Below are 27898 nucleotides of genomic sequence, written 5' to 3'. Positions count from 1 at the left end.
GAGGCTGCAAATGTGAATTAAAGAGAAAATGCTGGATCAACTCAGCGTGTCTGGTATCATCTGTGGAGAGAAACGTTTCGGATCTGTAGAAGGGGAACTGACTCGACAGGTTTAATCTGGCTGTTGTTTAAAACGTTCTCAGCCGCCGACAGTGTCTAATTCACAGCCATCTGCAAACATAGTAACATTTATTCATATTGTAGACTGCTGCCGCTTCCTCAGTGTTAAAAGTGGAGTGAGCAGTTTGGAGCTAGTGTCAGTATTGAAATGGAGTTTACCCACACCATCGATCATGGGTGTGAACATGAACATAAATGGAAAGGGAGTAATTTGTAAGGCTGAACACAAATGCTACGGGAGGTATTGGAGTTCGATTCTCTCTCCAAATCCAGCGACAGAGCCGAGTATGAAGCGGCGACCGAGCATCACTAAATGATGGGATTTTATAAACAACGTACGAAGATCGACATGACGATAACTCGGCATTATACAGGATGTTGTTGTAGTGAAACACAATTAAAACGGATCTGGTTAATCATCATAGAAATGAACCCATAATTTAAAATATGATGGTTTGGCTGCTTCACAGAAGTTGTGGGTGGCTCTTAAAAGAGCCGTTGTGTTTGGGGTGGTTTTCAGTCCATTGTGCAGTTTTACTTGGAGCTGGTGTACTTGGTGACCGCCTTTGTCCCTTCCGACACGGCGTGCTTGGCCAGTTCCCCGGGCAGCAGCAGGCGCACGGCGGTCTGGATCTCCCGGGAGCTGATGGTGCTGCGCTTGTTGTAATGGGCCAGGCGGGAAGCCTCACCCGCGATACGCTCGAAAATATCGCTGACGAACGAGTTCATGATGCTCATGGCCTTGGAGGAGATGCCGGTGTCGGGGTGAACCTGCTTCATCACTTTGTAGATGTATTTATTTCAAAGCTTAAATGGGCGCGAAAATATAAAACAGATAAAATTGAATCGGGACCGTAAAAAATAAATCATTGAGTTTTGAGTATAGGATTGTTGGATTCTCTCTCTTTCCCTAGTCTACAGTTTCCCTTTATCTGTCAGTTTCGGATTTCGGTTTCTCTCTGTAACTGACAACAAACCCAAAATAAATTAAAGCAAAATAATGCGGATGCTGTAAACGTGAATTGAAGAGAAAATGCTGGATAAACTCAGCGTGTCTGGGAGCATCTGTGGAGAGAAACATTTCGGATCTGTAGAAGGTGGATTTAGATCCGAAACTGTCTCCACAGATTTTTACAATCTGGAGTCCCATCGCCTTAAATCTGGCTGCTGGTTAAAACGCTCTCAGTTGCCGGCAGAATGTCTAAATTACAGCCAACTGCAAACATAATAACATTTATTCACATTGTAGACTGCTGCCGCTTCCTCAGTGATAAAAGTGGAGTGAGCAGTTTGGTGCTCATGCCAGTATTGAAATGGAGTTTTTCCAGACAACCGGGGTGTTCTCAATTAACTGAAAGATCATTGAGGGTAAACCTGAACATAAATAGGGCAGCACGGTAGCATTTTGGTTAGCACAATTGCTTCACAGCTCAAAGGTCCCAGGTTCGATTCCCGTCTTGGGTCACTGTCTGTGCAGAGTCTGCACGTTCTGCCAGTGTGTGCGTGGGTTTCCTCCGGGTGCTCCGGTTTCCTCCCACAGTCCAAAGATGTGAAGGTTAGGTGGACTGGCTATGCTAAATTGCCCTTAGTGGCCAAAATTTCCCTTAATGTTGGGTGGGGCTACTGGGTTATGGGGATAGGATGGGGTTGTGGGCTTGAAATGGTGCTCTTTCCAAGAGCCAGTGCAGACTCGATGGGCCGAATGGCCTCCTTCTGCATTGTACATTCTATGAAAGGGACGTTTTGGAGTTCTATTCTCTCTCCAAATCTAGCGACAGCGGCCGAGGATGAATCAGTCAGAGACCAAAGCGTCACCGAGCAGTCACTAAATGATGGGACTTAATGAACAAGACACATAGATAGAGAGGACGATATCTTGGCGTTACCCAGGGTGTTTTTTCTCGAGAAACGCTATGAAAAAATATCTGGCTATTCGTAATAGAAATAAACAAATAATAATTTAAAATATGATAGTTTGACTGCTTCCGAGAAGTTGTGGGTGGCTCTTAAAAGAACCGTTGAGTTTTTGCTGAGATTGAGAACAGTTTTACTTGGAGCTGGTGTACTTGGTCACCGCCTTTGTCCCTTCCGACACGGCGTGCTTGGCCAGTTCCCCGGGCAGCAGCAGGCGCACGGCGGTCTGGATCTCCCGGGAGCTGATGGTGTGGCGCTTGCTGTAATGGGCCAGGCGGGAAGCCTCACCCGCGATACGCTCGAAAATATCGTTGACGAACGAGTTCATGATGCTCATTGCCTTGGATGAGATGCTGGTGTCGGGGTGAACCTGCTTCATCATAGAACATAGAACATTACAGCGCAGTACGGGCCCTTCGGCCCTCGATGTTGCGCCAACCTGTGAAACAAACTGAAGCCTATCTGACCTACGCTATTCCATTTTCATCCATATGTCTATCCAGTGACCACTTAAATGCCCTTAAAGTTGGTGAGTCTACTACTGTTGCAGGCAGGGCGTTCCACACCCCTACTACTCTCTGAGCAAAGAAACTGCCTCTGACATCTGTCCTATATCTACTACCCCTCAATTTAAAGCAATGACCCCTCGTGTTGGTCATCACCATCCAAGGAAAGAGACTCTCACTGTCCACCCTATCTAACCCTCTGACTATCTTATATGTCTCTATTAGGTCACCTCTCAGCCTTCTCTCTAACGAAAACAACCTCAAGCCCTGAGCCTTTCCTCGTAAGACCTTCCCTCCATACCAGGCAACATCCTAGTAAATCTCCTCTGAACCCTTTCCAAAGCTTCCACATCCTTCCTATACTGTGGTGACCAGAACTGCACGCAGTAATCCAGGAGCGGCCGCACCAGAGTTATGTACAGCTGCAGCATGGCCTTGTGGCTCCGAAACTCAATCCCCCTACTTATAAAGGCTAGCACACCATATGCCTTCTTAACTGCCCTATTAACCTGGGTGGCAACTTTCAGGGATTTATGTACCTGGATGCCAAGATCTCTCTGTTCATCTACACTACCAAGAATCCTGCCATTAGCCCAGTACTCTGCATTCCTGTTACTCCTTCCAAAGTGAACCACCTCACACTTTTCCGCATTAAACTCCACCTGCTACCTCTCAGCCCAGCTCTGCAGCTTATCTATATCCCTCTGTATCCTATAACATCCTTCAGCACTATCCACCTTCGTGTCATCTGCAAATTTACTAACCCATCCTTCTACACCCTCTTCCAGGACATTTATAAAAATGACAAACAGCAGTGGGCCCAAAACAGATCCTTGCGATACACCACGAGTAACTGAACTCCAGGATGAACATTTGCCATCAACTACCACCCTCTGTCTTCTTTCAGCTAGCCAATTACTGATGCAAACCACTAAATCACCTTCAATCCCATACTTCCATATTTTCTGCAATAGCCTACCGTGTGGAACCTTATCAAATGCCTTACTGAAATCCATATACACATCAACCGCTTTACCCTCATCCACCTGTTTGGTCACCTTCTCAAAAAACTCAACAAGGTTTGTGAGGCATGACCTACCCTTCACAAAACCATGTTGACTATCGCTAATCAACTTGTTCTTTTCAAGGTGATTATAAACCCTATCTCTTATAACCTTTTCCAACATTTTACCCACAACCGAAGTAAGGTTCACAGGTCTATAATTACCAGGGTTGTCTCTACTCCCCTTCTTGAACAAGGGGACAACATTTGCTATCCTCTTGTCTTCCAGCACTATTCCTATCGACAAAGACGACATAAAGATCAAGGACAAAGGTTCTGCAATCTCCTCCCTAGCTTCCCAGAGAATCCTAGGATAAATCCCATCTGGCCCAGGGGACTTATCTATTTTTACACTTTCCAAAATTGCTAACACCTCCTCCTTGTGAACCTCAATTCCATCTAGCCTGGTCGACTGAACCTGAGTATTCTCCTCGACAACATTGTCTTTCTCCAGTGTAAACACTGACGAAAAATATCCATTTAACGCTTCCCCTATCTCCTCTGATTCCACACACAACTTTCCACTATTATCCTTGATTGGCCTTAATTTTACTCTAGTCATTCTTTTGTTCCTGATATACCTATAGAAAGCCTTAGGGTTTTCCTTGATCCTATCCGCCAACGACTTTTCGTGTCCCCTCCTCGCTCTTCTTAACTCTCCCTTTAGGTCCTTCCTGGCTAACTTGTAATTCTCAAGTGCCCTAACTGAGCCTTCATGTCTCATCCGACCATAAGTCTTCTTCTTCCTCTTGACAAGTGCTTCAACTTCCTTAGTAAACCACGGTTCCCTTGCTCGACAACTTCCTCCCTGCCTGACAGGTACTTACTTATCAAGGACATGCAGTAGCTGTTCCTTGAAAAAGCTCCACATTTCGATTGTACCCATCCCCTGCAGTTTCCTTCCCCATCCTATACATTCTAAATCTTGCCGAATAGCATCATAATTGCCTTTCCCCCAGCTATAATTCTTGCTTTGCGGTATATACCTATCCCTGCCCATTGCTAAAGTAAACATAACAGAATTGTGATCACTATCACCAAAGTGCTCACCTACATCTAAATCTAACACCTGGCCAGGTTCCTAACCCAGTACCAAATCCAATGTGGCATCGCCTCTTGTTGGCCTGTCTACATACTGTGTCAGAAAACCCTCCTGCACACACTGCACAAAAACTGACCCATCTATAGTACTCGAACTATCGTATTTCCAGTCAATATTTGGACAGTTAAAGTCCCCCATAACAACTACCCTGTTACTCTCGCTCCTGTCGAGAATCATCTTTGTAATCCTTTCCTCTACATCTCTGCAACTATTCGGAGGTCTATAGACAACTCCCAACAGGGTTACCTCTTCTCTCCTTTTCCTAACCTCGGCCCATACTACCTCAGTAGACGAGTCCTCAAACGTCCTTTTTACCGGCGTAATACTTTCCTTGATTAAAAATGCCACCCTCTTTTACCATCTTCTCTGTTCTTACAGAAACATCTAAATCCTGGAACCTGCAACAACCATTCCTGTCCCTGCTCTACCCATGTCTCCGAAATCGCCACAACATCGAGATCCCAGGTACCAACCCATGCTGCAAGCTCACCCACCTTATTCCGGATGCTCCTGGCGTTGAAGTAGACACACTTCAAACCAGCGTCTTGTTTACCAGTGCCCTCTTTCCAACTTTTAACCCTATCCCTGACCTCACTACTCTCAACATCGTGTACACTGGGACTACAATTTAGGTTCCCATCCCCCTGCTGAATTAGTTTAAACCCCCCGAAGAGCACTAGCAAATCTCCCCCCCCCCCCCAGGATATTGGTACCCCTCTGGTTCAGGTGAAGACCATCCTGTTTGTAGAGGTCCCACCTACCCCAGAATGAGCCCCAATTATCCAGGAAACCAAAACCCTCCCACCTGCACCATACCTGTAGCCACGTGTTCAACTCCTCTCTCTCCTTATTTCTCACTTCGCTAGCACATGGCACGGGTAACAACCCAGAGATAACAACTCTGTTTGTTCTAGCTCTCAGCTTCCACCCTAGCTCCCTGAATTTCTGTGTCAAATCCCCATCTCTCTTCCTACCTATGTCGTTGGTACCTATGTGGACCACGACTTGGGGCTGCTCCCCCTCCCCCTTAAGGTTCCCAAAAACACGATCAGACACATCACGAACCCTGGCACCTGGGAGGCAACACACCAACCGTGAGTCTCTTTCGTTCCCACAGAACCTCCTGTCTTTTCCTCTAACTATGGTGTCCCCAATGACAAGTGCTCTGTTCCTCTTCTCCCTTCCCTTCTGGGCAACAGGGACAGACTCTGTGCCAGAGACCTGCGCCCTATTGCTTACCCCTGGTAAGTCGTCCCCCGCAACAGTATCCAAAACGGTATACTTGTTATAGAGGGGAACAACAACAGGGGATCCCTGCACTGCCTGCCGGTTCCCTCTCCCTCCCCTGGCAGTAACCCATCTACCTTCCTATAACTTGGGGCAGCAGGGTAGCATGGTGGTTAGCATAAATGCTTCACAGCTCCAGGGTCCCAGGTTCGATTCCCGGCTGGGTCACTGTCTGTGTGGAGTCTGCACGTCCTCCCCCTGTGTGCGTGGGTTTCCTCCGGGTGCTCCGGTTTCCTCCCACAGTCCAAAGATGTGCGGGTTAGGTGGATTGGCCATGCTAAATTGCCCGTAGTGTCCTAATAAAAGTAAGGTTAAGGGGGGGGGGGTTGTTGTGTTATGGGTATAGGGTGGATATGTGGGTTTGAGTAGGGTGATCATGGCTCGGCACAACATTGAGGGCCGAAGGGCCTGTTCTGTGCTGTACTGTTCTATGTTCTATAACTCCTCTCAATAACCCCCTCTACCTCCCGAATGATCCGAAGTTCATCCAGCTCCAGCTCCCTAACGTGGTTCTCCAGGACCTGGAGTTGGGTGCATTTCCCGCAGATGTAGTCAGCAGGGACACTTGAGGTGACCCTTTCCTCCCACATTCTGCAGGAGGAACATTCAACTGCCCTAGCCTCCATTCCCACTGAACTAACTTCCCAACTACTGAAAACTAAAAAAAAATTGTTAGTTTAGCAATCCGACGGACAGTAATTTATTTTTTGGTTAGAGGAGGAGGATGGGTGGGAGACACTACGTAGGTAGTGTTTTGGGTAAAGCTGTCACTCGAGAACAGCCCCTTCACAAACCACCTTCAACATACGCTGACCGTACTGCACGTATGCAAATCTCCCCGGAACAGCCAATCAGAAGCTCTGCTCTGCTGCCCTCTGCTGGATGCTTGCCTTCACTCGAACTCCTCGGGTCACTTGCGCCGGTACACTTTCAACTTACGCTGACCGCACTGCACGTATGCAAATCTCCCCGGAACAGCCAATCAGAAGCTCTGCTGCCCTCACTTTGTAGATGTAGATGGAGTAACTCTCCTTCCTGCTTCGCCTCCTCTTCTTGCTGCCCTTCACTGGAATTTTCTTCAGAGCTTTCTTGCCGCCCTTCTTGGGAACTGGCACCTTCTTTTCATCTCCCATCGTCAGGTTCAATTTCACAAACCCAGTAACTGAGCCTGACCCAGCAACTCGAGTTTTATAAATCCAACCACAGCCCTATGCAAATGAGGGATTGGTGCAGGCAATTTTCCTGATTGACTTATTCGCAATGATGTCACTTCTGTATTTCTCTGTTTGGTTCTTTCAGATAGGCAATCATATTTACTGCTCGTCACAGCTTTATATCAGGGCAGGGCAGGAGGCCATTCGACCAATCCTGTCTGTACTGTCTCTCCAAATGGGCAGCTTCCCCAGTCCCGTCATCTTCCACATTCTTCCTTTTCAGATAACAATTTATTCCAACTTTGAACGCTTCCATTGAACCACTCCCCACCACACACTCAGGCAGTGTATTCCAGACTTTAACCACCTCCGGCATCAAAAGTTTATTCCTCTCATTTTGCTTTTGTTTCTGTTCCCAATTCTGTGTCCCTACCTACCCGATTATAGGGTGACAGAGTGTTGACAGCACGGAAGGAGACCCTACAGCTGATCCTGTTTGTGCATGCCATCAAGAAAGTATCGATTCTTAGCCCAGTTTCCAGCTCTTGGCCCCTAACCTTATATGCTCTGGCATTTCAAGTACTCATTTAAACAATTGTTAAGTGTAGTGCGGGTTCCTGACTCTGCCATCCTTTCAGACAGTGAGTTCCACATTTCAAAAAAGTGTTTCCTCACAGCCCCTCTAAAACTCCTGTCCCTTACCTTAAGTCTTAAATCAATTCCCCCTGTATTCGATCCTTTCGCTAAGGAAAACATTCCTTCCTATCCAACCTATCTCTGCCCCTCATTTTTTACATCTCAATCAGCTCCCCCCTCAACATTCGCTGCTTCATAGAAAACAGCCTATCCAGACTGTCCGGATAGCAGAGATACCCTAGTCCAGGCAATGTCCTGGTGAATCTCCACTGCACCCTCTCTCACACAAACACTTCCTTGCTATAGCATGGCACACAGTATTCCATCTGTGGAAAGATCAAAGTAATTGGTAAAAGAAGCACAAGTGAGTTGAGGAGAACATTTCAGTGAGTGGTTCGTGTTTACAGTGCACTGTAAGAGTGCCTTGGAGCAGGTTACATTGAAGCAGTCAAAAGGAAAACAGACTTATCGGAAAAGGAAGAATGTGCAGGGTTATGGTGGTGTAGGGGGCACCAGTTAAGTTGCTCATTCAGAGAGCCGGTGCAGACACAATGGGCCAAATGGCCTCATTTTGCCACATAACAATTCTGCGATTCTGTGAAGGTCAGTAATGAAGGTGGATTAGAGAAGTCCAGACTTTTTTCCTTAGAGAACACCTGGCTCAAAGGAGATTGGATAGACATTTAAAATCTTTAGATTGTGGTCTAGCTGTGGTCTAACTTTTCCTGCAGCATCATCATAAACTCATTGCTTTTAAATTCTATACCTCGCTTATGAATACAAATATTCCCGATGCCTTCTTAATTATGTCACGCCTGGTGCATTTTCTCCATATCCACTCTGCCCGGCCTCCACTTTGTTTTTATCCTGTGTCCCCCACGTTCTAAGCTTCCAAGGAGAGGAAATTTCTTCCCAGGATCCACTCGGTAATGTCCCCTCTAAGTTGATTTTCATTTTTCGAACTCCGAAGAGAATAGGCCGAACCTTTTCATTATCCCGACCAGTCTTTTGTATGACAATGTCTGTTGTATTCTGTTTCCTTGAGTGTCTGAAACATGGATTGTGTGTTTGTCCTGATACCTACTGTTTCTCCAAAGTGTAGATTTTAATCTCTATCTGTTTACCTCTGGAATTGATATTCGTATCGTTCTGTTCATCAGCCGTTTCCTGATATACTGTATATGAATTTTATTGTATATTATCTATATTACACTGTAGCTGTCAGTAACGATATATATGAATGACATTACAATGTACAAGTGCATGCATTTAAGACTCTGATTTGGGTTTATGCACATTTCTCTCCATCTGTCATTTCCTGATGCATTGAATATGATCAAACGTATACTCATTTAGTTGTCAATACCTGGTTCCTCTCAGTAGCTATGAACAGAATATGTACATTGCTGCCATGTGAAAGTTGTTTTCACTCTGTACATTTCAGTGATTTGGAACATTGGATTGTACTGTGCATCTGTCAAAATATTCCAGTGTGGCTGTCTGCTTTCATACATTCACCTCAATCTCTTGTATCAAAGTTTCTGATATTGTTTTATCTGAACATTTCAGTTTCTGATAAATAAGAGTAAACTATTCCATCTTTGTAAGTTTCTGGTTCATTCAGAGCTAGTTTCCATTTCTGATTTGAGGTAATTGAGTGAGTGTGTATCCTATTGTCACGGGAATATGAAACTGCTTTCCACCTGTCAGTTTCTCAAATCCAATTGTCATATTTTTATTGTTAAAGCAAGTTTCTGATAAGCGACTGTGGGCTGTGATCCACGCCTCTCTTTCTCAACATGTTATGTCATCTCAGGGCCTACTCTGTACACGTTGACCTCCGTTAGGAGAATCTGCACTTTATTGTGCAATTCACTTCCTAACATGTGATTGGAGATATTAAACTAGCATTATAAGATAGCATTTAATTTCAATTAGCCTCCTGTGAAGTTTATTTTGTGTGCCTTCTTTTTGGTGACCGTATCTTATTCTATTTCTGTCATATTGTGACTGCAATAAATGTTGGCTTCACTTTGAATTTGTCAATTTGTGTGAATTTGGCTTTCCCTGTAATTTCCAATGTGGATGGAAACACCTGACACTTTGTAATTTTCCGACAGTGAATGGGATCACTGCAAACCCATTACAGTCTCATATGAATTTGTTTTGCTTATTTAATATTTAGCTGACAGTTTCCAGCTTCTGAATCAGTATTATCTTCTGTACCTTTCAGTTACAGCTGTCTCATTGTCTATTTTCTCTCTACAAGTTAGCTCTGCCATGGATGAAAAGGCATCTTTTCATTTTCTTCTGTACCTTTCAGTTATAGCTGTGGAATTGGCTTTTTTCTCTTAGTTAGTCCTGCTATGGATGAAATGTTGTTTTTCTCCTGTACCTTTTAAATTCGGGAAGTGAATGTGGGTTCAGTCTGTATCTGTCATTTTCCTTTATGCAACAGTGTGATTTACTCTCCACTTCTCTGTTCCCAATGTGAGAACATTGGTCCTATGCTGTATGTATCAGTTACTGCAACACAATGGAGATTTAATTCATACCTGTTCTTTATTCTGCTAATTAGATGTGGATTTTACTCTGAATCTTCCAGGCATTAAATGTGGATGTTGTGTTCGCTCAGTATCTACATATGATATGTGAATGTTTTTTTTTTTACCCTGTCTGTGCCTGACCTGTGAAATTCACTTTTACAATGAAGCAAACTGATATTGGGAAGAAGCTGTGGGTTTGAAGTTTGTGTGCATATGTATTATAGGTTGGCGGGTTCTTGATCCCTTGCACTCTGGGTGTAGCTTTGGCAGACAGGCAATAAGCTGAAAGAACGCAATCCACAGCCACCTTAAACACAGCAATTAGGAAGGTAGAAAATTGCTGGTGTTTTTGATAATGCTCACGTTTAAGCAACAAATATACCAAGTGGTAACTGGTCTGGATGTGAAATGTGGTTACTTGGTATTTGTCACCACTGGGTCAGTATGTGAGTCTGTATGTAAACCTGTAACTGTCCATCTCTGAAAGTTCAGGGATTTGTTCAGTATTCATCATTCTCTGCTTCAGTGTGTGACTTTTAAAACATAGAACATACAGTGCAGAAGGAGGCCCTTCGGCCCATCAAGTCAGCACCGACCCACTTTAAGCCCTCACTTCCACCCTATCCCCGTTTGTACTAGTCCATCATCCACTAATTACCTGTCTGTGTCTGACATTTGCTGGAATTTGGCAGTGGACATAATTCTTTATGAGACTGTCTCTGATAGGAAGATAACCATTGAATTCATGTTGCAAATTCTAGTTCATAAGTTTTGAGTGAAATTTTTCATGTATCTGTCTGCCGCTAAAAATTTTTTAAATTTTGTGATTATGGAATTGATTCTCTATCTGACAATCTGATGATATGTCTGAGTTTAGGATTCACTCTGCATCAGTCAGTCTCTGAACTGAATGTGTGAGAGATCAATTGTGGTTTGTCAATCTCTGTTTGGTGTGTGTGAGTGTTGTTATCAACTGTACCGCCCAGTCTCTGCACTGCTCTGTGAGTGTGTTTCTATTCTCTGTCAGCCAGAGGTATTGTGTGTGACTGTTGGATACATTCAGTGATCTTCAATCCCTGGCAGTTTGAGAGTGTGGTACTCAATCTGTGTCTCTCATCTATTACAGTTTAATTATTTCACTGCCATTCACTGGAACTGTGTTTAATGGGCTTAATTCTACATCTGAAAGTCTGTGGTTTTGGATGTGTGTGTGGAATATATTCTGTATCTGTTCATGTCGGTCAGTTTCAACTATTTTCTCTATCTGCCATTTTTTGTCGTGGAATCATAGAATCCCTCCAGTGCAGGCGTAGGCCATTCAGCCCATCGAGCCAGCACTGACCCTTGGAAAGAGTAACCTACCTCGGCCCAAGCCTCCACCCTATCCCCATAACCCAGTATCTACATCTAACTTTTTTGGACAATAAGGGAAAATTTATCCTGACCTATCCACCTAACCTGCACATCATTGGACTGTGGGAGGAAACCCACAGGGATAAAGTGCAAACACCAGTCACCCAAAGCCGGAATTGAACCTCGATCCCTGGAGCTGTGAAGCAGCAGTTCAAACCACTGTGCCACCCCCTAATCTGGAATGTGCTTCTGTATCTGTCAGGCACACACCCCTGGTTCGCACACTCTCCTGGTTTACTCACTCCCCTGGTTTACTCACTCCCCCGGCTCACACACTCCCCTGGTTTACAGTCTCCCTTAGTTCTACACACACTGGTTGTTCACATATCACCGGGTACCACTGCCCAGGTTTACACATATCTCTGATATACCAGGTTTTACACTCTCCCCTTGTTTTACGCACACCGCTAGTTTACACATCCCTGGGTACCACACTCCCCCGGTTTACCCACTCCTCTGTTGGAACAGGATTTACACTCTCCCCTTGTTTTACGCACACCGCTAGTTTACACATCCCTGGGTACCACATTCCCCAGGTTTACCCACTCCTCTGTTGGAACAGGATTTACACTCTCTCCTGGTTGTAGACACACCGCTAGTTTACACACCATGGGTACCACACTCCCCCGGTTTACCTACTCCTCTTGGTGACTGAGGGAGTTAGCTGAGGAGGGAGTAAGGTGCTCCTTACATTTCATTTCCTATATTTATCAAAGAGCGTGAAGGGAGCCAGGAGTTTAGAGTACAGCTGACTGGAAGTAGAGTCGGAGGGCGGAGGTCCAGTTGGTCCAGGGGGCAGCTAATTATGTAAAGTAAGAGGGGATGGAGGCTAGGGCAGTTGCATGCTCCTCCTGTAGGATGTGGGTAGTGAGGGATACCACTGGTGTCCCCGCTGACTATACCTGCGGGAAGTGCACCCAACTCCAGCTCCTCAGAGACCGTTTTAAGGTACTGGAGCTGGAGCTGGATGAACTTCGGATCATCCAGGAGGCAGAGGGGGTTATAGAGAATAGTTACAGGGAGGTAGCCACACCAAAGGTACTGGACAAGAGTAGCTGGGTTACAGTCAGGGGAAAGAAAACTAACAGGCAGACAGTGCAGGGATCCCTCGTGGCCGTTCCCCTTCAAAACAAGCATACTATTTTGGATGCTGTTTGGGGGGATGACCTACCGGGGGAAGGCCCCAGCGGCCAAGTCTCTGGCACTGAGTCTGGCTCTGGGGCTCAGAAGGGAAGGGGGGAGCATAGAAAAGCAATAGTAATAGGAGATTCAATGGTTAGGGGAATAGATAGGAGATTCTGTGGTCGCGAGCGAGACTCCCGAAAGGTATGTTGCCTCCCGGGTGCCAGGGCCAGGGATGTCTCGGATCGTGTCTTCAGGATCCTGAAGGGGGAGGGTGAGCAGCCAGAAGTCATGGTGCACATTGGTACAAACGACGTAGGTAGGAAAAGGGGTGTGGAGGTAATAAACAAGTTTAGGGAGTTAGGCTGGAAGTTAAAAGCCAGGACAGACAGAATTGTCATCTCTGGTTTGTTGCAGGTGCCACGTGATAGCGAGGCTAGGAATAGGGAGAGAGTGCAGTTGACCACGTGGCTGCAGGAATGGTGTAGGAGGGAGGGCTTCAGGTATTTGGATAATTGGAGCGCATTCTGGGGAAGGTGGGACCTGTACAAGCAGGAAGGGTTGCATCTGAACCAGAGGGGCACCAATATCCTGGGGGGGAGGTTTTCTAGTACTCTTCGGGAGGGTTTAAACTAATTTGGCAGGGGAATGGGAAACGGATTTGTAGTCCAGCAACTAAGGAAGACGATAGTCAGGACGCCAAAGCGCGTAGTGACGCAGTGGGGAAGGTAACAATGACAAAGGAGAGTACTTGCAGGCAAGGAGATGGGTTGAAGTGTGTATACTTTAATGCAAGAAGCATCAGGAATAAGGTGGGTGAACTTAAGGCATGGATCGGTACTTGGGACTACGATGTGGTGGCCATCACGGAAACTTGGATAGAAGATGGGCAGAAATGGTTGTTGGAGGTCCCTGGTTATAGATGTTTCAACAAGATTAGGGAGGATGGTAAAAGAGGTGGGGGGGGGGGGGGTGGCATTGTTAATTAGAGATAGTATAACAGCTGCAGAAAGGCAGTTCGAGGGGGATCTGCCTACTGAGGTAATATGGGTTGAAGTCAGAAATAGGAAAGAAGCAGTCACCTTGTTGGGAGTTTTCTATAGGCCCCCCAATAGCAGCAGAGATGTGGAGGAACAGATTGGGAAACAGATTTTGGAAAGGTGCAGAAGTCACAGGGTAGTAGTCATGGGTGACTTCAACTTCCCAAACATTGAGTGGAAACTCTTTAGATCAAATAGTTTGGATGGGGTAGTGTTTGTGCAGTGTGTCCAGGAAGCTTTTCTAACACAGTATGTAGATTGTCCGACCAGAGGGGAGGCCATATTGGATGTAGTACTTTGTAATGAACCAGGGCAGGTGATAGATTTGTTAGTGGGGGAGCATTTTGGAGGTAGTGGCCACAATTCTGTGACTTTCACTTTAGTTATGGAGAGGGATAGGTGCGTGCAACAGGGCAAGGTTTATAAGAACATAAGAACATAAGAACTAGGAGCAGGAGTAGGCCATCTGGCCCCTCGAGCCTGCTCCGCCATTCAATTAGATCATGGCTGATCTTTTGTGGACTCAGCTCCACTTTCCGGCCCGAACACCATAACCCTTAATCCCTTTATTCTTCAAAAAACTATCTATCTTTACCTTAAAAACATGTAATGAAGGAGCCTCAACTGCTTCACTGGGCAAGGAATTCCATAGATTCACAACCCTTTGGGTGAAGAAGTTCCTCCTAAACTCAGTCCTAAATCTACTTCCCCTTATTTTGAGGCTATGCCCCCTAGTTCTGCTGTCACCCGCCAGTGGAAACAACCTGCCCGCATCTATCCTATCTATTCCCTTCATAATTGGGGGAAGGGTAAATTGGGGGAAGGGTAAATACAATGCTGTCAGACAAGAATTGAAGTGCAGAAGTTGGGAACATAGGCTGTCAGGGAAGGACACAAGTGAAATGTGGAACTTGTTCAAGGAACAGGTACTGCGTGTCTTTGATATGCATGTCCCTGTCAGGCAGGGAAGAGATGGTCGAGTGAGGGAACCATGGTTGACAAGAAAGGTTGAATGTCTTGTTAAGAGGAAGAAGGAGATTTATGTAAGGCTGAAGAAACAAGGTTCAGACAGGGCGCTGGAGGGATACAAGATAGCCAGGAGGGAACTGACGAAAGGGATTAGGAGAGCTAAGAGAGGGCATGAAAAATCTTTGGCGGGTAGGATCAAGGAAAACACCAAGGCCTTTTACACATATGTGAGAAATATGAGAATGACTAGAGCGAGGTAGGTCCGATTAAGGACAGTAGCGGGAGATTGTGTATTGAGTCTGAAGAGATAGGAGAGGTCTTGAACAAGTATTTTGCTTCAGTATTTACAAACGAGAGGGGCCATATTGTTGGAGAGGACAGCGTGAAGCAGACTGATAAGCTTGAGGAGATACTTGTCAGGAAGGAAGATGTGTTGCGCGTTTTGAAAAACTTGAGGATAGACAAGTTCCCCGGGCCTGACGGGATATATCCAAGGATTCTATGGGAAGCAAGAAATGAAATTGCAGAGCCGTTGGCAATGATCTTTTCGTCCTCACTGTCAACAGGAGTGGTACCAGAGGATTGGAGAGTGGCTAATGTCGTCCCCCTGTTCAAAAAAGGGAATAGGGATAACCCTGGGAATTACAGGCCAGTTAGTCTTACTTCGGTGGTAGGCGAAGTAATGGGGAGGGTACTGAGGGATAGGATTTCTGAGCATCTGGAAAGGCATTGCTTGATTAGGGATAGTCAGCACGGATTTGTGAGGGGTAGGTCTTGCCTTGCAAGTTTTATTGACTTCTTTGAGGAGGTGACCAAGCATGTGGATGAAGGTAAAGCAGTGGATGTAGTGTACATGGATTTTAGTAAGGCATTAGATAAGGTTGCCCATGGTAGGCTTATGCAGAAAGTAAGGAGGCATGGGATAGTGGGAAATTTGGCCAGTTGGATAACAAACTGGCTAACCGATAGAAGACAGAGAGTGGTGGTGGATGGCAAATATTCAGCCTGGAGCCCAGTTATCAGTGGCGTACAGCAGGGATCAGTTCTGGGTCCCTTGCTGTTTGTGATATTCATTAACGACTTGGATGCGGGAGTTGAAGGGTGGATCAGTAAATTTGCAGATGATACGAAGATTTGTGGTGTTGTGGATAGTGAGGAGGGCTGTTGTCGGCTTCAAAGAGACATAGATAGAATGCAGAGCTGGGCTGAGAAGTGGCAGATGGAGTTTAACCCTGACAAGTGTGAGGTTGTCCATTTTGGAAGGACAAATATGAATGCGGAATACAGGGTTAATGGTAGGGTTCTTGGCAATGTGGAGGAGCAGAGAGATCTTGGGGTCTATGTTCATAGATCTTTGAAAGTTGCCACTCAAGTGGATAGAGCTGTGAAGAAGGCCTATGGTGTGCTAGCGTTCATTAGCAGAGGGATTGATTTTAAGAGCCGTGAGGTGATGATGCAGCTGTACAAAACCTTGGTCAGGCCACATTTGGAGTACTGTGTGCAGTTCTGGTCACCTCATTTTAGGAAGGATGTGGAAGCTTTGGAAAAGGTGCAAAGGAGATTTACCAGGATGTTGCCTGGAATGGAGAGTAGGTCATACGACGAAAGGTTGAGGGTGCTAGGTCTTTTCTCATTAGAACGGAGAAGGATGAGGGGCGGCTTGATAGAGGTTTATAAGATGATTAGGGGAATAGATAGAGTAGACAGTCAGAGACTTTTTCCCCGGGTGGAACACACCATTACAAGGGGACATAAATTTAAGGTGAATGGTGGAAGATATAGAGGGGATGTCAGAGGTAGGTTATTTACCCAGAGAGTAGTGGGGGCATGGAATGCACTGCCTGTGGAAGTAGTTGAGACGGAAATGTTAGGGACCTTCAAGCGGCTATTGGATAGGTACATGGATTAGGGTAGAATAATGGAGTGTAGGTTAACTTCTTAAGGGCAGCACGGTAGCATTGTGGATAGCACAATTGCTTCACAGCTCCATGGTCCCAAGTTCGATTTCGACTTGGGTCACTGTCTGTGTGGAGTCTGCACATCCTCCCCGTGACTGCGTGGGTTTCTTCCGGGTGCTCCGGTTTTCTCCCACAGTCCAAAGATGTGCAGGTTGGGTGGATTGGCCATGAAAAATTGTCCAAAATTCTATGATTAACCGAGGACAAAAGTTCGGCGCAACATCGTGGGCCGAAGGGCCTGTTCTGTGCTGTATTTCTCTTCTTCTCTTCTCTGTTGTACCAGGCTTTACAGTCTCCCCTGGTTTTACACAGATTGTTAGTTCAGACATCCCTTGCTACCACACTCCCCAGGTTTACACAGTCCTCTGTTCTCCCAGGATTTACACTGTCTCCTGGTTTTATACACGCTGCAAATTTACACCCACCCGGGTACCACACTCTCCAAGTTTACACACTTGTTTATTGTGCACACTCGACTGGCTTTACCCACCCCCTGGTTTTACACACCCTCCTGCTTTACACACACACTAATTTTACATACTGTCCTGGTCTTATACATTTCACTGATTTATAGACACCCATATTGAGCAATTCCCTGCTTTTACACAATCCATACTTAAACACACTTTTACCTTTAGTTTTCACCCACCCCTGGCTTTACACCTTCCAGTTTCATAGACATCTGTATTGCACAATCACTGGGTTTGCACACTCCAATGCTTTACACACTCCACTGATTTTGCACAATCACATGTTTTTATCAGTGCTTAAAAGCAGGAGAGTGTGGACAACAGGTGAGTGTGAAAAGCGGAGAATGTGTAAACTTGGAGAGTGTAAAACCAGGGGAGTGTGTAAAGCCAAGCATAACAGAAGAGTGGGTAAACCTGGGGAGTGTGCAAACTATTGGAAGTGTGTAAACCAGGGTCGTGTGTGGAACAGGGGAGTGTATTAAGCAGATGGATGTGTTAACCAGGATAATGTGTAACTTATAGGACTGTGTAAAACAAGGAGGGTGTGCAAAACAAGGGGAGTGTGTAAACCTGTGAATGTGTGAAATGAGGGAATTTGTAAAATGAGTTAAGTGTCTAAACACAGGGGGGGCTGTGCTCAGAGGGGGTAGCACGCACGTGGAGGCTCTCCACTACAATCAAAAATACCTTTACGTGCAACAATTGAAATATTTTGGAAAGTTCCGAACTTGGCATAAGGAGGCACTTTCCAGAGTACAGGGGAATAAAAGAAAGAACTATTGTGTGAGCGACTAAAGAATTGTAAGTGAAGACACAGTGCCAGCATAGTGGGCGGCTCCTCCACTGGTGCCGGCAGTTCGGGCTGATCAAAGGAGAACTCCGTCTTTTTGGAGGTGCTTTTTTTCCTCTCTTGTTGTCTCCTCCCGTGGGTCTTTATTTCTCTCTCTCTCTCTCATGGGATCTCTCTCCCCATGGTCCCTCCTTTTTGTCTTCCTCCGTTTTCTTTGTTGCTTGTCTCGTTGGCTTATTTTTCCATTTCTCGGGGGTTTATTTTCCCTTTTCTCTCTCTGCGGGGCTGGAGTGATTGCCCACTGCATCGTGGGTGGCCTCCCGCGCAGGTACCGGCACTTCGGGCTTGTCAGCCCGTTTGGAACAGATCTCAGTTTTCTTCATCGGGGATTTTGTTTTCTCAGTTCTCTTCTCCTTTTTGTTTGTTTCTTAGGGAACTCTCTCCTTTTTTCTTTCTTTTCTTCCATTTTTTCTCTCTCTCCCCTTTTGTTTTCTCTTTTTCTCGCTCTCCTCCCACAGCACTGTGAAACAATCACCCTTTTTTCAATAAAAACTTGCCAAACCTACCACTGATCTGTTCCCCAAATGTGAAGAAGACGGGAGACAAAAGAAGGAGAAATAAAATGATGGGAAAAGGCCAGGCCAGAAGCTGCACGGGGACCAGACGTGGAAGGGGTCTGGAGCGGAGGCAATCGGATTGGGGACCAGCGCACGAGGCAGCGGAGCACAAGCCGGAGCAAAAAAGGCGGAACAGCCAAGTACAAAACCCTCCCTCACTGGGAGGGAACTGGACGGTGGCATCCCTCTCAGAGGCACTGAAAGAGCATCATCAAGAAATTCAAACTGACATACAGGCCGCGATGAAAGAGGCATTTGCTGAAACTCTGCTGCAAATACAGATAGCTCTGAGCAGGGCCGAAAAGAAACTGGAGGCTCAGGAAGCCACCATCAAAGGCCTTGAGAGAGCCGCAACCGACCAAACCCACCGATGGTGGCTCTGGAAAAGGAGGTGGAGAGACTGGTCGCAGCGCAGGGTAACCTGAGTGGGAAGGTCAAGGACCAGGAAACTCAGTCCAGGAGGCAGAACCTGTGAATCGTGGGCCTACCAGAAGGAACCGAAGGCAAAGTGCCCACGGACTACATGGCTCAAATGCTGGGCAACGTGGTGGGAAGGGTGATCTTCCCAAACCCACCAGAAATAGACAGGGATCACCAGTCGCTGCGACCGAATCCCAAGGCTGGGGAATAACCAAATGCCATCAAAGCCAAAGTACAGCAATACCAGCACTGGGAAAGAATCCTGCTCTGGGCCAGGCAGTCCAGGAACTGCAATTGGGAAGGACACAGACTCCGAATTTATCAGGACATTGGGGCTGACCTGGCCACGTGCAGAGCTGGATTTAACAGGGCCAAAGCAGCGCTGTACGAAAGCGGCGTACACTTAAGAATGTTATATCCACCCAAGCTCTGGGTCACATACCAGGGCAAAAAACATTTTTTTATGGCCCCAGCTGAAGCAGATACGTTTGTCACAGACTGCGGGCTGGGGCCGTGACCACAGGAGAGGCGGGAGGGGTCCAGGCGAAGACTGGCAGCGCGATCACAAACCAAGTGGCGGGGAGGGGGGTGAGAAAAGAACCTCATCCCCCCTCCACCCCCCACAACACAACCCGGCTTGATGAACTATGAGCTGCCATCCGAGTGACCGCTGGAGATGGAAGATGGTGGCCACATACGTACAGACAAGGGCAAAAGGCGGAGGACCAAGTATCGGGCATGATGTGGAAAGAACATACAGAAACCACAGAGATTGGGTGGGAGGACAGCGGGACAGTAACTCCCGGGAGGAGGGTCACCACACTAGCGGGAGAGCTAACGCCGGGAACATGCAGCAGATAGAGGCCGCGGCTGTCTTCCAACAGGGGGGGGGGGGGGGGGGGGGGGGCAGTGCCTGGCAGGGGGAGTGGGAACAAGCAGCGGGGACGGAGAAGTAAAGGAGGAAAAGAGCTGGGGGAAGGGGGACAGAGGGGGAGGGGAAGGGAAAGGGGATGGGAGAGTGGGGACGGGAAGGGGGGGTGATGGGGAAAGGGACAGGAATGGAGAAAAACGGATAATATGGCTACATAGGGCCACAGGCAGGGGCCCAGAACAAAGAAGCTCTGCAGACAACCACCCAGTACGGTCTCTGGGCGAAGGGAGACCCTGGAGTACAGGGGCCTAACTATATGGCAGACGCACTGTTGGCAGCCGTGCTTGGTGCCCCCTGGACAAAGGGAAACCCCGGAGTGCAGGGGCGCATCTACCAGGTAAGTATGGTTAATCCCACAGGAGCAGGGGGACAAAATTCCCCACCAGGATAGTCACCCGGAATGTCAGGGACATAACGGCCCAGTGAAAAGATCCAGAGTCTTCATCCACCAAAGTAGCATGAGGGCCGACATAGTTATCCTCCAAGACAGACACCCGAGAGACCAGCACAGGCAGCAGGTAAGGAAGGGCTGGGTGGGACAGACTTACCGTTCCTGCTATGGGATGAGTGCCAGGGGGTAGTGATTCTGTTGAAGAACAGGATGATGTTTAAGCAGACGAAGATGGTAACGGACTCAGGGGGATGGTCCGTCATGGCTGGATGGCGCAGCGGTAGTACTGTCAACGTGGAAGCTCCCAACTGGGACAACGCAAAATTTATTAAAAAAACCATGGTGGAAATACCCTACATAGCGACGCACCGACTGATCATGGTGGGGGGTGGGGGGACTTTTACTGTGTACAGGAGCGACAGGCAGGTCAAACCGCAGAACGTGGAAGACCTTCTCCATGGAGAAAGAACCCGGTCGCTTCATGGGGCAGATGGGGACAGTGGATCCATGGAGGATCACCCGCCCAGGGCAGAAGGAGTTCTCCTTCTTCTCTCAGTCCACAACGTATACGCAAGGATTGACTTCTTTGTGGTCACAAAATGGGTGCTCCCAGGGCTGGTCAAGGCGGAGTACTCCACAAGCGGAATCTCCGACCACGTTCCACATTATATGGATGTGAGGTTAGAGACAGGCAGCACCCAACGCCCCACATGGAGGTTGGACACTGCCCTACAAGGACTTCAGCGAGAGGGTATCGCAGGCCATAGCGGAGTAGACGACAAACAAGATGGTGGAGGTTTCATCCTCCACGTTCTGTGAGGCGCTAAAGGCCATGATTAGAGGGGAAATTGGGCAGAATGGTGGCACAGTGGGTTAGCACTGCAGCCTCACTTACGCCGAGGTCCCAGGTTTGATCTCGGCTCTGGGTCACTGTCTGTGTGGAGTTTGCACATTCTCCCCGTGTTTGCGTGGGTTTCGCCCTCACAACCCAAAGATGTGGAAGCCAGGTGGATTGCCCACGCTAAATTGCCCCTTAATTGAAAAAAGAAAATTTTAAAATGGATTGGGTACTCTAAATTTAAAAAAAAAGAGGGGAAATGATTGCGAAGGGAGAGGAGAGAGAGGCTCGGCAGCAGCTGGTCCCAACAGCAGAGCTCTTGGCGGAAAGGAAAAAGTTACAAATGGACTTTAAGAACTAGGAGCAGAAGTAGACCGTCCGGCCCTTCGAGCCTGCTCCGCCATTCTATAAGATCATGGCTGATCTATTCGTGGTCTCAGAACCACTTACCCGCATTCTCGCCATATCCCGTAATTCCTTTATTTTTCAAAAAAACATCTACCCTATCTTTAAATATATTCAATGAAGTAGCGTCTACTACTCCCTTCGGTAGGGAATTCCATACTTTAACCACCCTCTGAGTGAAGAAGTTCCTCCTTGATTCAGTCCTAAATCTGTTCCCCCTAATCTTGAGGCTATGCCCTCTTGTCCTACTTTCACCTACCAGTGGAAACATCCTTTCTACTTCTATCTTATCCATTCACTTCAAAATTTTATATGTTTCTATTAGATCCCCCCTCAACCTTCTGAATTCCAGTGAATATAATCCCAATCTACTCAGCCTCTCCTCATACGACAACCCCCTCAACTCCGGAATCAGCCTAGTGAACCTCCTCTGCACCCCCTCTAGTGCTAGCACATCCATTCTCAAGTGTGGAGACCAAAACTGCACCCAATACTCCAGGTGTGGCTTCACCAGCACCTTGTACAACTGCAACATTACCTCTCTGCTTTTAAACTCAATCCCCTTCGCAATGAAGGACAAAATTCCATTTGCCTTCCTAATTACTTGTTGCACCTGCAGACCAACCTTCTGTGACTCATGCACAAGTACACCCAGGTCCCTCTGCATAGCAGCATGCTGCAGCTTTTTACCATTTAAGTAATAATCCGTTCTATTGTTACTCCTACCAAAATGCACGACTTCACACTTATTGACATTATACTCCATCTGCCAGACCTTTGCCCACTCACTCAATGTGTCAATGTTCCTCTGTAAGATTTTACAGTCCTCAGTACACTTTGCTCTGCCACACACCTTTGTGTCATCTGCAAACTTGGATACCTTACACGTAGTTCCCAACTCCAAATCGTCTATATAAATTGTAAATAATTGTGGTCCCAAAACCGATCCCTGAGGCACACCACTCGTCACTGATTGCCAGCCAGAATAGCACTCATTTATTCCCACTCTTTGATTCCTGTTAGTCAACCAATCCTCTATCCATGCTTGTACTCTACCCTTAACACCATGCATCCTTATCTTATGCAGCAGCCTCTTGTGCGGTACCTTGTCAAAGGCCTTTTGGAAATCTAGGTACACCACATCCACTGGGTCCCCTTTGTCTACCTTGCTTTAAATGTCTTCATAGAATTCCAAGAGATTCGTCAAGCATGACGTGCCCTTCATGAATCCATGCTGCGTCCATTCAATGGGACAATTTCTATCGAGGTGCCCTCCTATCTCTTTCTTGATAATAGACTCAAGCATCTTCCCCACGACAGAGGTTAAGCTAACCGGTCTATAATTCCCCATCTTATGTCTACTTCCCTTTTTAAACAGTGGCGTCACATTTGCTGTTTTCCAATCCTCTGGGACTGCCCCAGTGTTCAGCGAATTTTGGAAAATTACCACCAGTGCATCTGCTATTACTCCAGGCATCCCTTTCAGTACCCTGGGATGCATTCCATCAGGGCCAGGAGACTTATCTATCCTGAGCTCCATTAGCTTGCCCAACACTTGCTCTTTCGTGATAGTAATGGTTTCCAGGTCCTCACCTACCTTCTTCTCTCGGTCAATTGTTGGCATGTTATTAGTGTCCTCCACTGTGAAGACCGATACAAAATATTTGTTCAATGCCTCCGCCATTTCATCATATCCCATAACTAACTGACCACTCTCATCCTCTAATGGACCAATGTTTACTTTAGCCACTCTTTTTAGTTTTATATAATTATAAGAACTTTTGATCTGCTCTCCACGAGGAAAGCAGTGAACCAACTCCACCAGGCACGGGGAACCCTACACAAACACGGGGACAAAGCCAGCCGCCTGTTGGCACACCAGCTGAGAAAGCAGGCAGCCACCAGACTGATCACGCAAATTAGGGACAACAGAGGCACATTAGAAACAGACCCAAACAAGGTTAACAGGACCTTCAAGGACTTTGACTGGGGACTGTACACCTCAGATCCCCCAACAGGGGGCTCGGGGATGAAACCGTTCCTTGATAGACTAGACATGCCAGTCGTGGGGTAGGAGAGAAAATGGGGCCTGGGAGCACCGCTAGAACTGGGAGAGGACATGGAGAGTATAAGCTCCATGCAGGCGGGGAAGGCAGCCGGGCCAGACGGGTTCCTGGCGGACTTCTACAAAACATTTGCAACAGCACTGGCCCCACACCTGCGGGAGATATTCACAGACTCGCTGGCAAGGGGCAGACTGCCACCTATGCCAGCACAAGCCTCAATCTCGCTAACACCGAAGAAAGACCCGACTGAATACGGTTTATACTGACCCATCTCGCTACCAAACAAAGGCATCAAAATATTGGCCAAGATCCTGGCCAAAAGACGAGAAGACTGCGTACCAGAGGTGGTCGTAGAGGATCAAACGGGCTTTGTCAAAGGTAGACAGCTGACATTGAACATCAGGCTCCTGCTGAAGGTGATCATGACCCCATCCGGGGACAGAGCACCTAAGATAATAGTTTCCCTGGACGCAGAAAAGGCCTTTGAAAGAGTCAAGTGGAAGTACCTTATAGAGGTACAGGAGCGTTTCGGGTTCAGACCAGGGTTCACCTCCTGGGTGAAGCTCCTGTACAACACTCCCATGGCGAGCGTATGGAGAAACAACACCAGCTCCCAGTACTTACAGCTGCACAAGGGCACCAGGCAGGGATGCCCGCTGTCACTGCTGCTGTTCGCTCCAACGATCGAACCATTACAGGTCGCACTCAAAACATCAAAGAACTGGAGGGGGCTCCAAATAGGAGGCAGAGAGCATGGAGTCTCGCTCTATGCAGATGACCTGCTCCTCTACATCTCGGACCCACAAAGCAGCATGGAAGGAAACATCGCATCCTGAAAGAGATTGGTGCCGTCTCGGCCGACAAACTCAATATGAGCAAAAGTGAGATTTTCCCGGTGAACCGGCAAGGGGGAGGGGCAGCACTGGTGGGACTGCCGCTAAAACAAGCCCAACACAAATTCCACTACCTGGGGATCCAAATCGCTCATCACTGGGCGGGGATCCACAAATGGAACCTGACCAGTCTGGCAGAGGAAGTCAAAAAGGTCCTACAGAGATGAAACACATTCCCACTCACCATGATGAGGAGAGTACCGACGATCAAAATGAACGTACTGCCCAGATACGTCTTCCGATTTAGATCCATCCCGATCTATATCCCCAAGGCCTTTTTTAACTCACTGGACAAGTTAAACATGGCGTTTGTATGGGGGGAAAGAATGCTAGGATCACAAAGAAGGTCGTACAGAATCCAAAATCCAGGGGAGTGCTAGCCCGCCCAAACCTTCAATTCTAACACTGGGCAGCGATAGCGGAAAGAGAAATGGGATGGACAAAGGGGACAGAAGCCGAGTGGATGTGCGCAGAGTAGACCCCCTCAAGGGGACCTCCCTCCGGGCCCTCGCCACGGCGGCTCTCCCATCCCCGCCCAAGAAACACTCCAGCAGCCCAGTGGTGATAGCCACCCTCCAGACGTGGAACCAACTGCGGCAGCAATTCGGGCTGACCAAAATATCTGACAAAGCCCCATGTGGAATAACCACAGGTTCACACCAGCACTCACCGACGCCACCTTCAAAAGGTGGAGACAGGATGGGGAGGACATTGACAGTCAGGGACCTATACACTGACGGTAGGTGGAGACAGGATGGGGAGGACATTGACAGTCAGGGACCTATACACTGACGGTAGGTGGAGACAGGATGGGGAGGACACTGACAGTCAGGGACCTATACACTGATGGTAGGTGGAGACAGGATGGGGGGGACATTGACAGTCAGGGACCTATACACTGACGGTAGGTGGAGACAGGATGGGGAGGACATTGACAGTCAGGGACCTATACACTGATGGTAGGTGGAGACAGGATAGGGAGGACATTGACAGTCAGGGACCTATACACTGACGGTAGGTGGAGACAGGATGGGGGGACATTGACAGTCAGGGACTTATACACTGACGGTAGGTGGAGACAGGATGGGGGGGGACATTGACAGTCAGGGACCTATACACTGACGGTAGGTGGAGACAGGATGGGGAGGACATTGACAGTCAGGGACCTATACACTGACGGTAGGTGGAGACAGGATGGGGAGGACATTGACAGTCAGGGACTTATACACTGACGGTAGGTGGAGACAGGATGGGGGGACACTGACAGTCAGGGACCTATACACTGATGGTAGGGGGAGACAGGATGGGGAGGACATTGACAGTCAGGGACGTATACACTGACGGTAGGGTCACATCACTGGAAGAACTGATGCAGAGATTCCAACTAGCTAAAGGCAACAACCCCAGATACCTGCAGCTTAAAACCTTCCTCCGGAAGGAGACAAGGGCATATCCGCGACCACCACGACAGACACTATTAGAAGAGCTACTGGACGCAGACATCCTAGGCAGAAGGAACTGTAGAGACATGTACAAACAACAGCTAGAGAGGACCGACATCGAACTGGACACGACAAGGAGGAAATGGGAGGCAGGCTTGGGTTAGAAATAGACTAGGGATTCTGGAGCGGAGCACTGCACAGGGTCAACTCTCCCTCCACATGCCCGAGGCTCAACCTAACGCAGCTAAAAGTGGTACATAGGGCCCAGTTGACCAGAACCCGAATGAGCAGATTCTTCCCAGAGGTGGAGGATAGATGAGAACGGTGCCAAGGAGGCCCAGCCAACCATGCCCACATGATCTAGTCTTGCCCCAGACTTGGTGGGTACTGAACAGCCTTCTTCGAGGCAATGTCCAAGCTGGTGGGGATGAGGGTAGAGCCATGCCCGAAACTGGCGGTCTTCGGGGTATCAGACCAGCCAGATTTCTTCCTGGGGAGGAGGGCGGATGCCCGTGCCTCCCTGATCACCCGCCGTAGAATCCTGCTCGGCTGGCGATCAGCATCACCACCTAAAGCTGCAGACTGGCTTTCGGAATTTCTCCAAATGGGGAAAATCAAATCCACCATCTGTGGGTCGGGAGAGAGCTTCCACAAAACATGGGAGCCATTCACCCAACTATTCCGAGACCTGTTTGTGGCCAATACATGAATAAATAGCGAATAGCCAGGGAGAAATAGCCAGGACGAAACAGACAGAGGAAAGCGAGGGAGGACCTGGGGGTTGGGGGGGAGCAAGGTGATGTCACAAAACACAGCAAGAAAGAATGGGGGCAGCAGTGAAGAAGGGGGGGCAGCAAGGGGGAGGATGAAAAAAGGGGAGCCAGAACGGGGAACGGATAAGGAAACAATAACGGGGGTGGGAGCACAGGGGGAGACAACAGTGGCAGCAACCACAGCACGGTGAGGGAACACGAAGACAAACGGGAAGGGGAACGAGCAATAACCCAGTTAGATGGTCAGTGAAAAGGAAAGAAGAGAGGGGAGGAAAGACCACACCCATCCGGGTATATTTCCCAGAGCTTGTGTGGGAGTTGGGTGGGTGGAGGTGTTCAGGGAGAGGAGAGTTGGGTGGGGGGGGGGGGATCAGGCAGAGGGGTGCTGAGCGGGGGGGGGGGGGGGTGAGGGAGAGGGGAGCTGGGCGGTGGGGGGGGGGGGTGAGGGAGAGGGGAGCTGGGCGGGGGGGGGGGTCAGGGAGAGGGGAGCTGGGCGGGGGGGGGTCAGGGAGAGGGGAGCTGGGCGGGGAGGTGAGGGAGAGGGGAGTTGGGTGGGGTGGGGGAATAGGGAGGATTGTTTACTGAGCAGACGGCGACAGACCGTTATTAGAGAAACCTGAGAAGAAGCCTTTGTGTTCTGTACAATAAATGAAAACAAACGGCAATGTATCTAGTTTCAAAAATGCCGGAAAAAAGATTTTTTACGAAGAAGTGTGTAAAAATAGAGGGGTGCGCACAACAAGAAAGTGTGTAAACTAGTGGAGCTTCGAAATGATAGGAAGTGGTTCAAGCAGGGCAGTGAGTAAAGCCGGGCAGTGTGTAAAGCAGGGGAGTGTGTAAAGCAGGGGAGTGTGTAAAGCAGGGGAGTGTGTTTAGCGGGACAGTGTGTAAAGCAGGGCAGTGTGTAAAGCAGGGCAGTGTGTAAAGCGGGGCAGTGTGTAAAGCAGGAAAGTGTGTAAAGCAGGGCAGTGTGTAAAGCAGGGCAGTGTGTAAAGCAGGGCAGTGTGTAAAGCAGGGCAGTGTGTCAAGCCGG

At 47.9% G+C, this 27898-nt stretch overlaps 2 protein-coding genes across 5 annotated transcripts in view; both read right to left on the bottom strand.

The window, feature by feature from the left end:
• The window catches only part of LOC119957746 (late histone H2B.L4-like), a 62721-nt gene that overhangs the window by 24203 nt on the left and 10620 nt on the right, over positions 1-27898 (bottom strand). The gene's annotated exons all lie outside the window — the stretch shown is intronic.
• LOC119957767 (histone H2B 7) lies at positions 596-7022 on the bottom strand. Its single transcript, XM_038785857.1, has 2 exons — positions 7005-7022; positions 596-911 (listed from the first exon to the last, which is right to left on the bottom strand). The coding sequence occupies exon 2, from the start codon at positions 897-899 to the stop codon at positions 654-656; it is 246 nt and encodes an 81-aa protein (XP_038641785.1). The 5' UTR covers positions 900-911; positions 7005-7022; the 3' UTR covers positions 596-653.

The sequence above is a fragment of the Scyliorhinus canicula genome, chromosome 27, assembly GCF_902713615.1.
Source record: "Scyliorhinus canicula chromosome 27, sScyCan1.1, whole genome shotgun sequence".
Taxonomy (NCBI): domain Eukaryota; kingdom Metazoa; phylum Chordata; class Chondrichthyes; order Carcharhiniformes; family Scyliorhinidae; genus Scyliorhinus; species Scyliorhinus canicula.
Note: the sequence above shows the minus strand (reverse complement) of the source record. Positions and strands in the feature narration are given on the sequence as shown.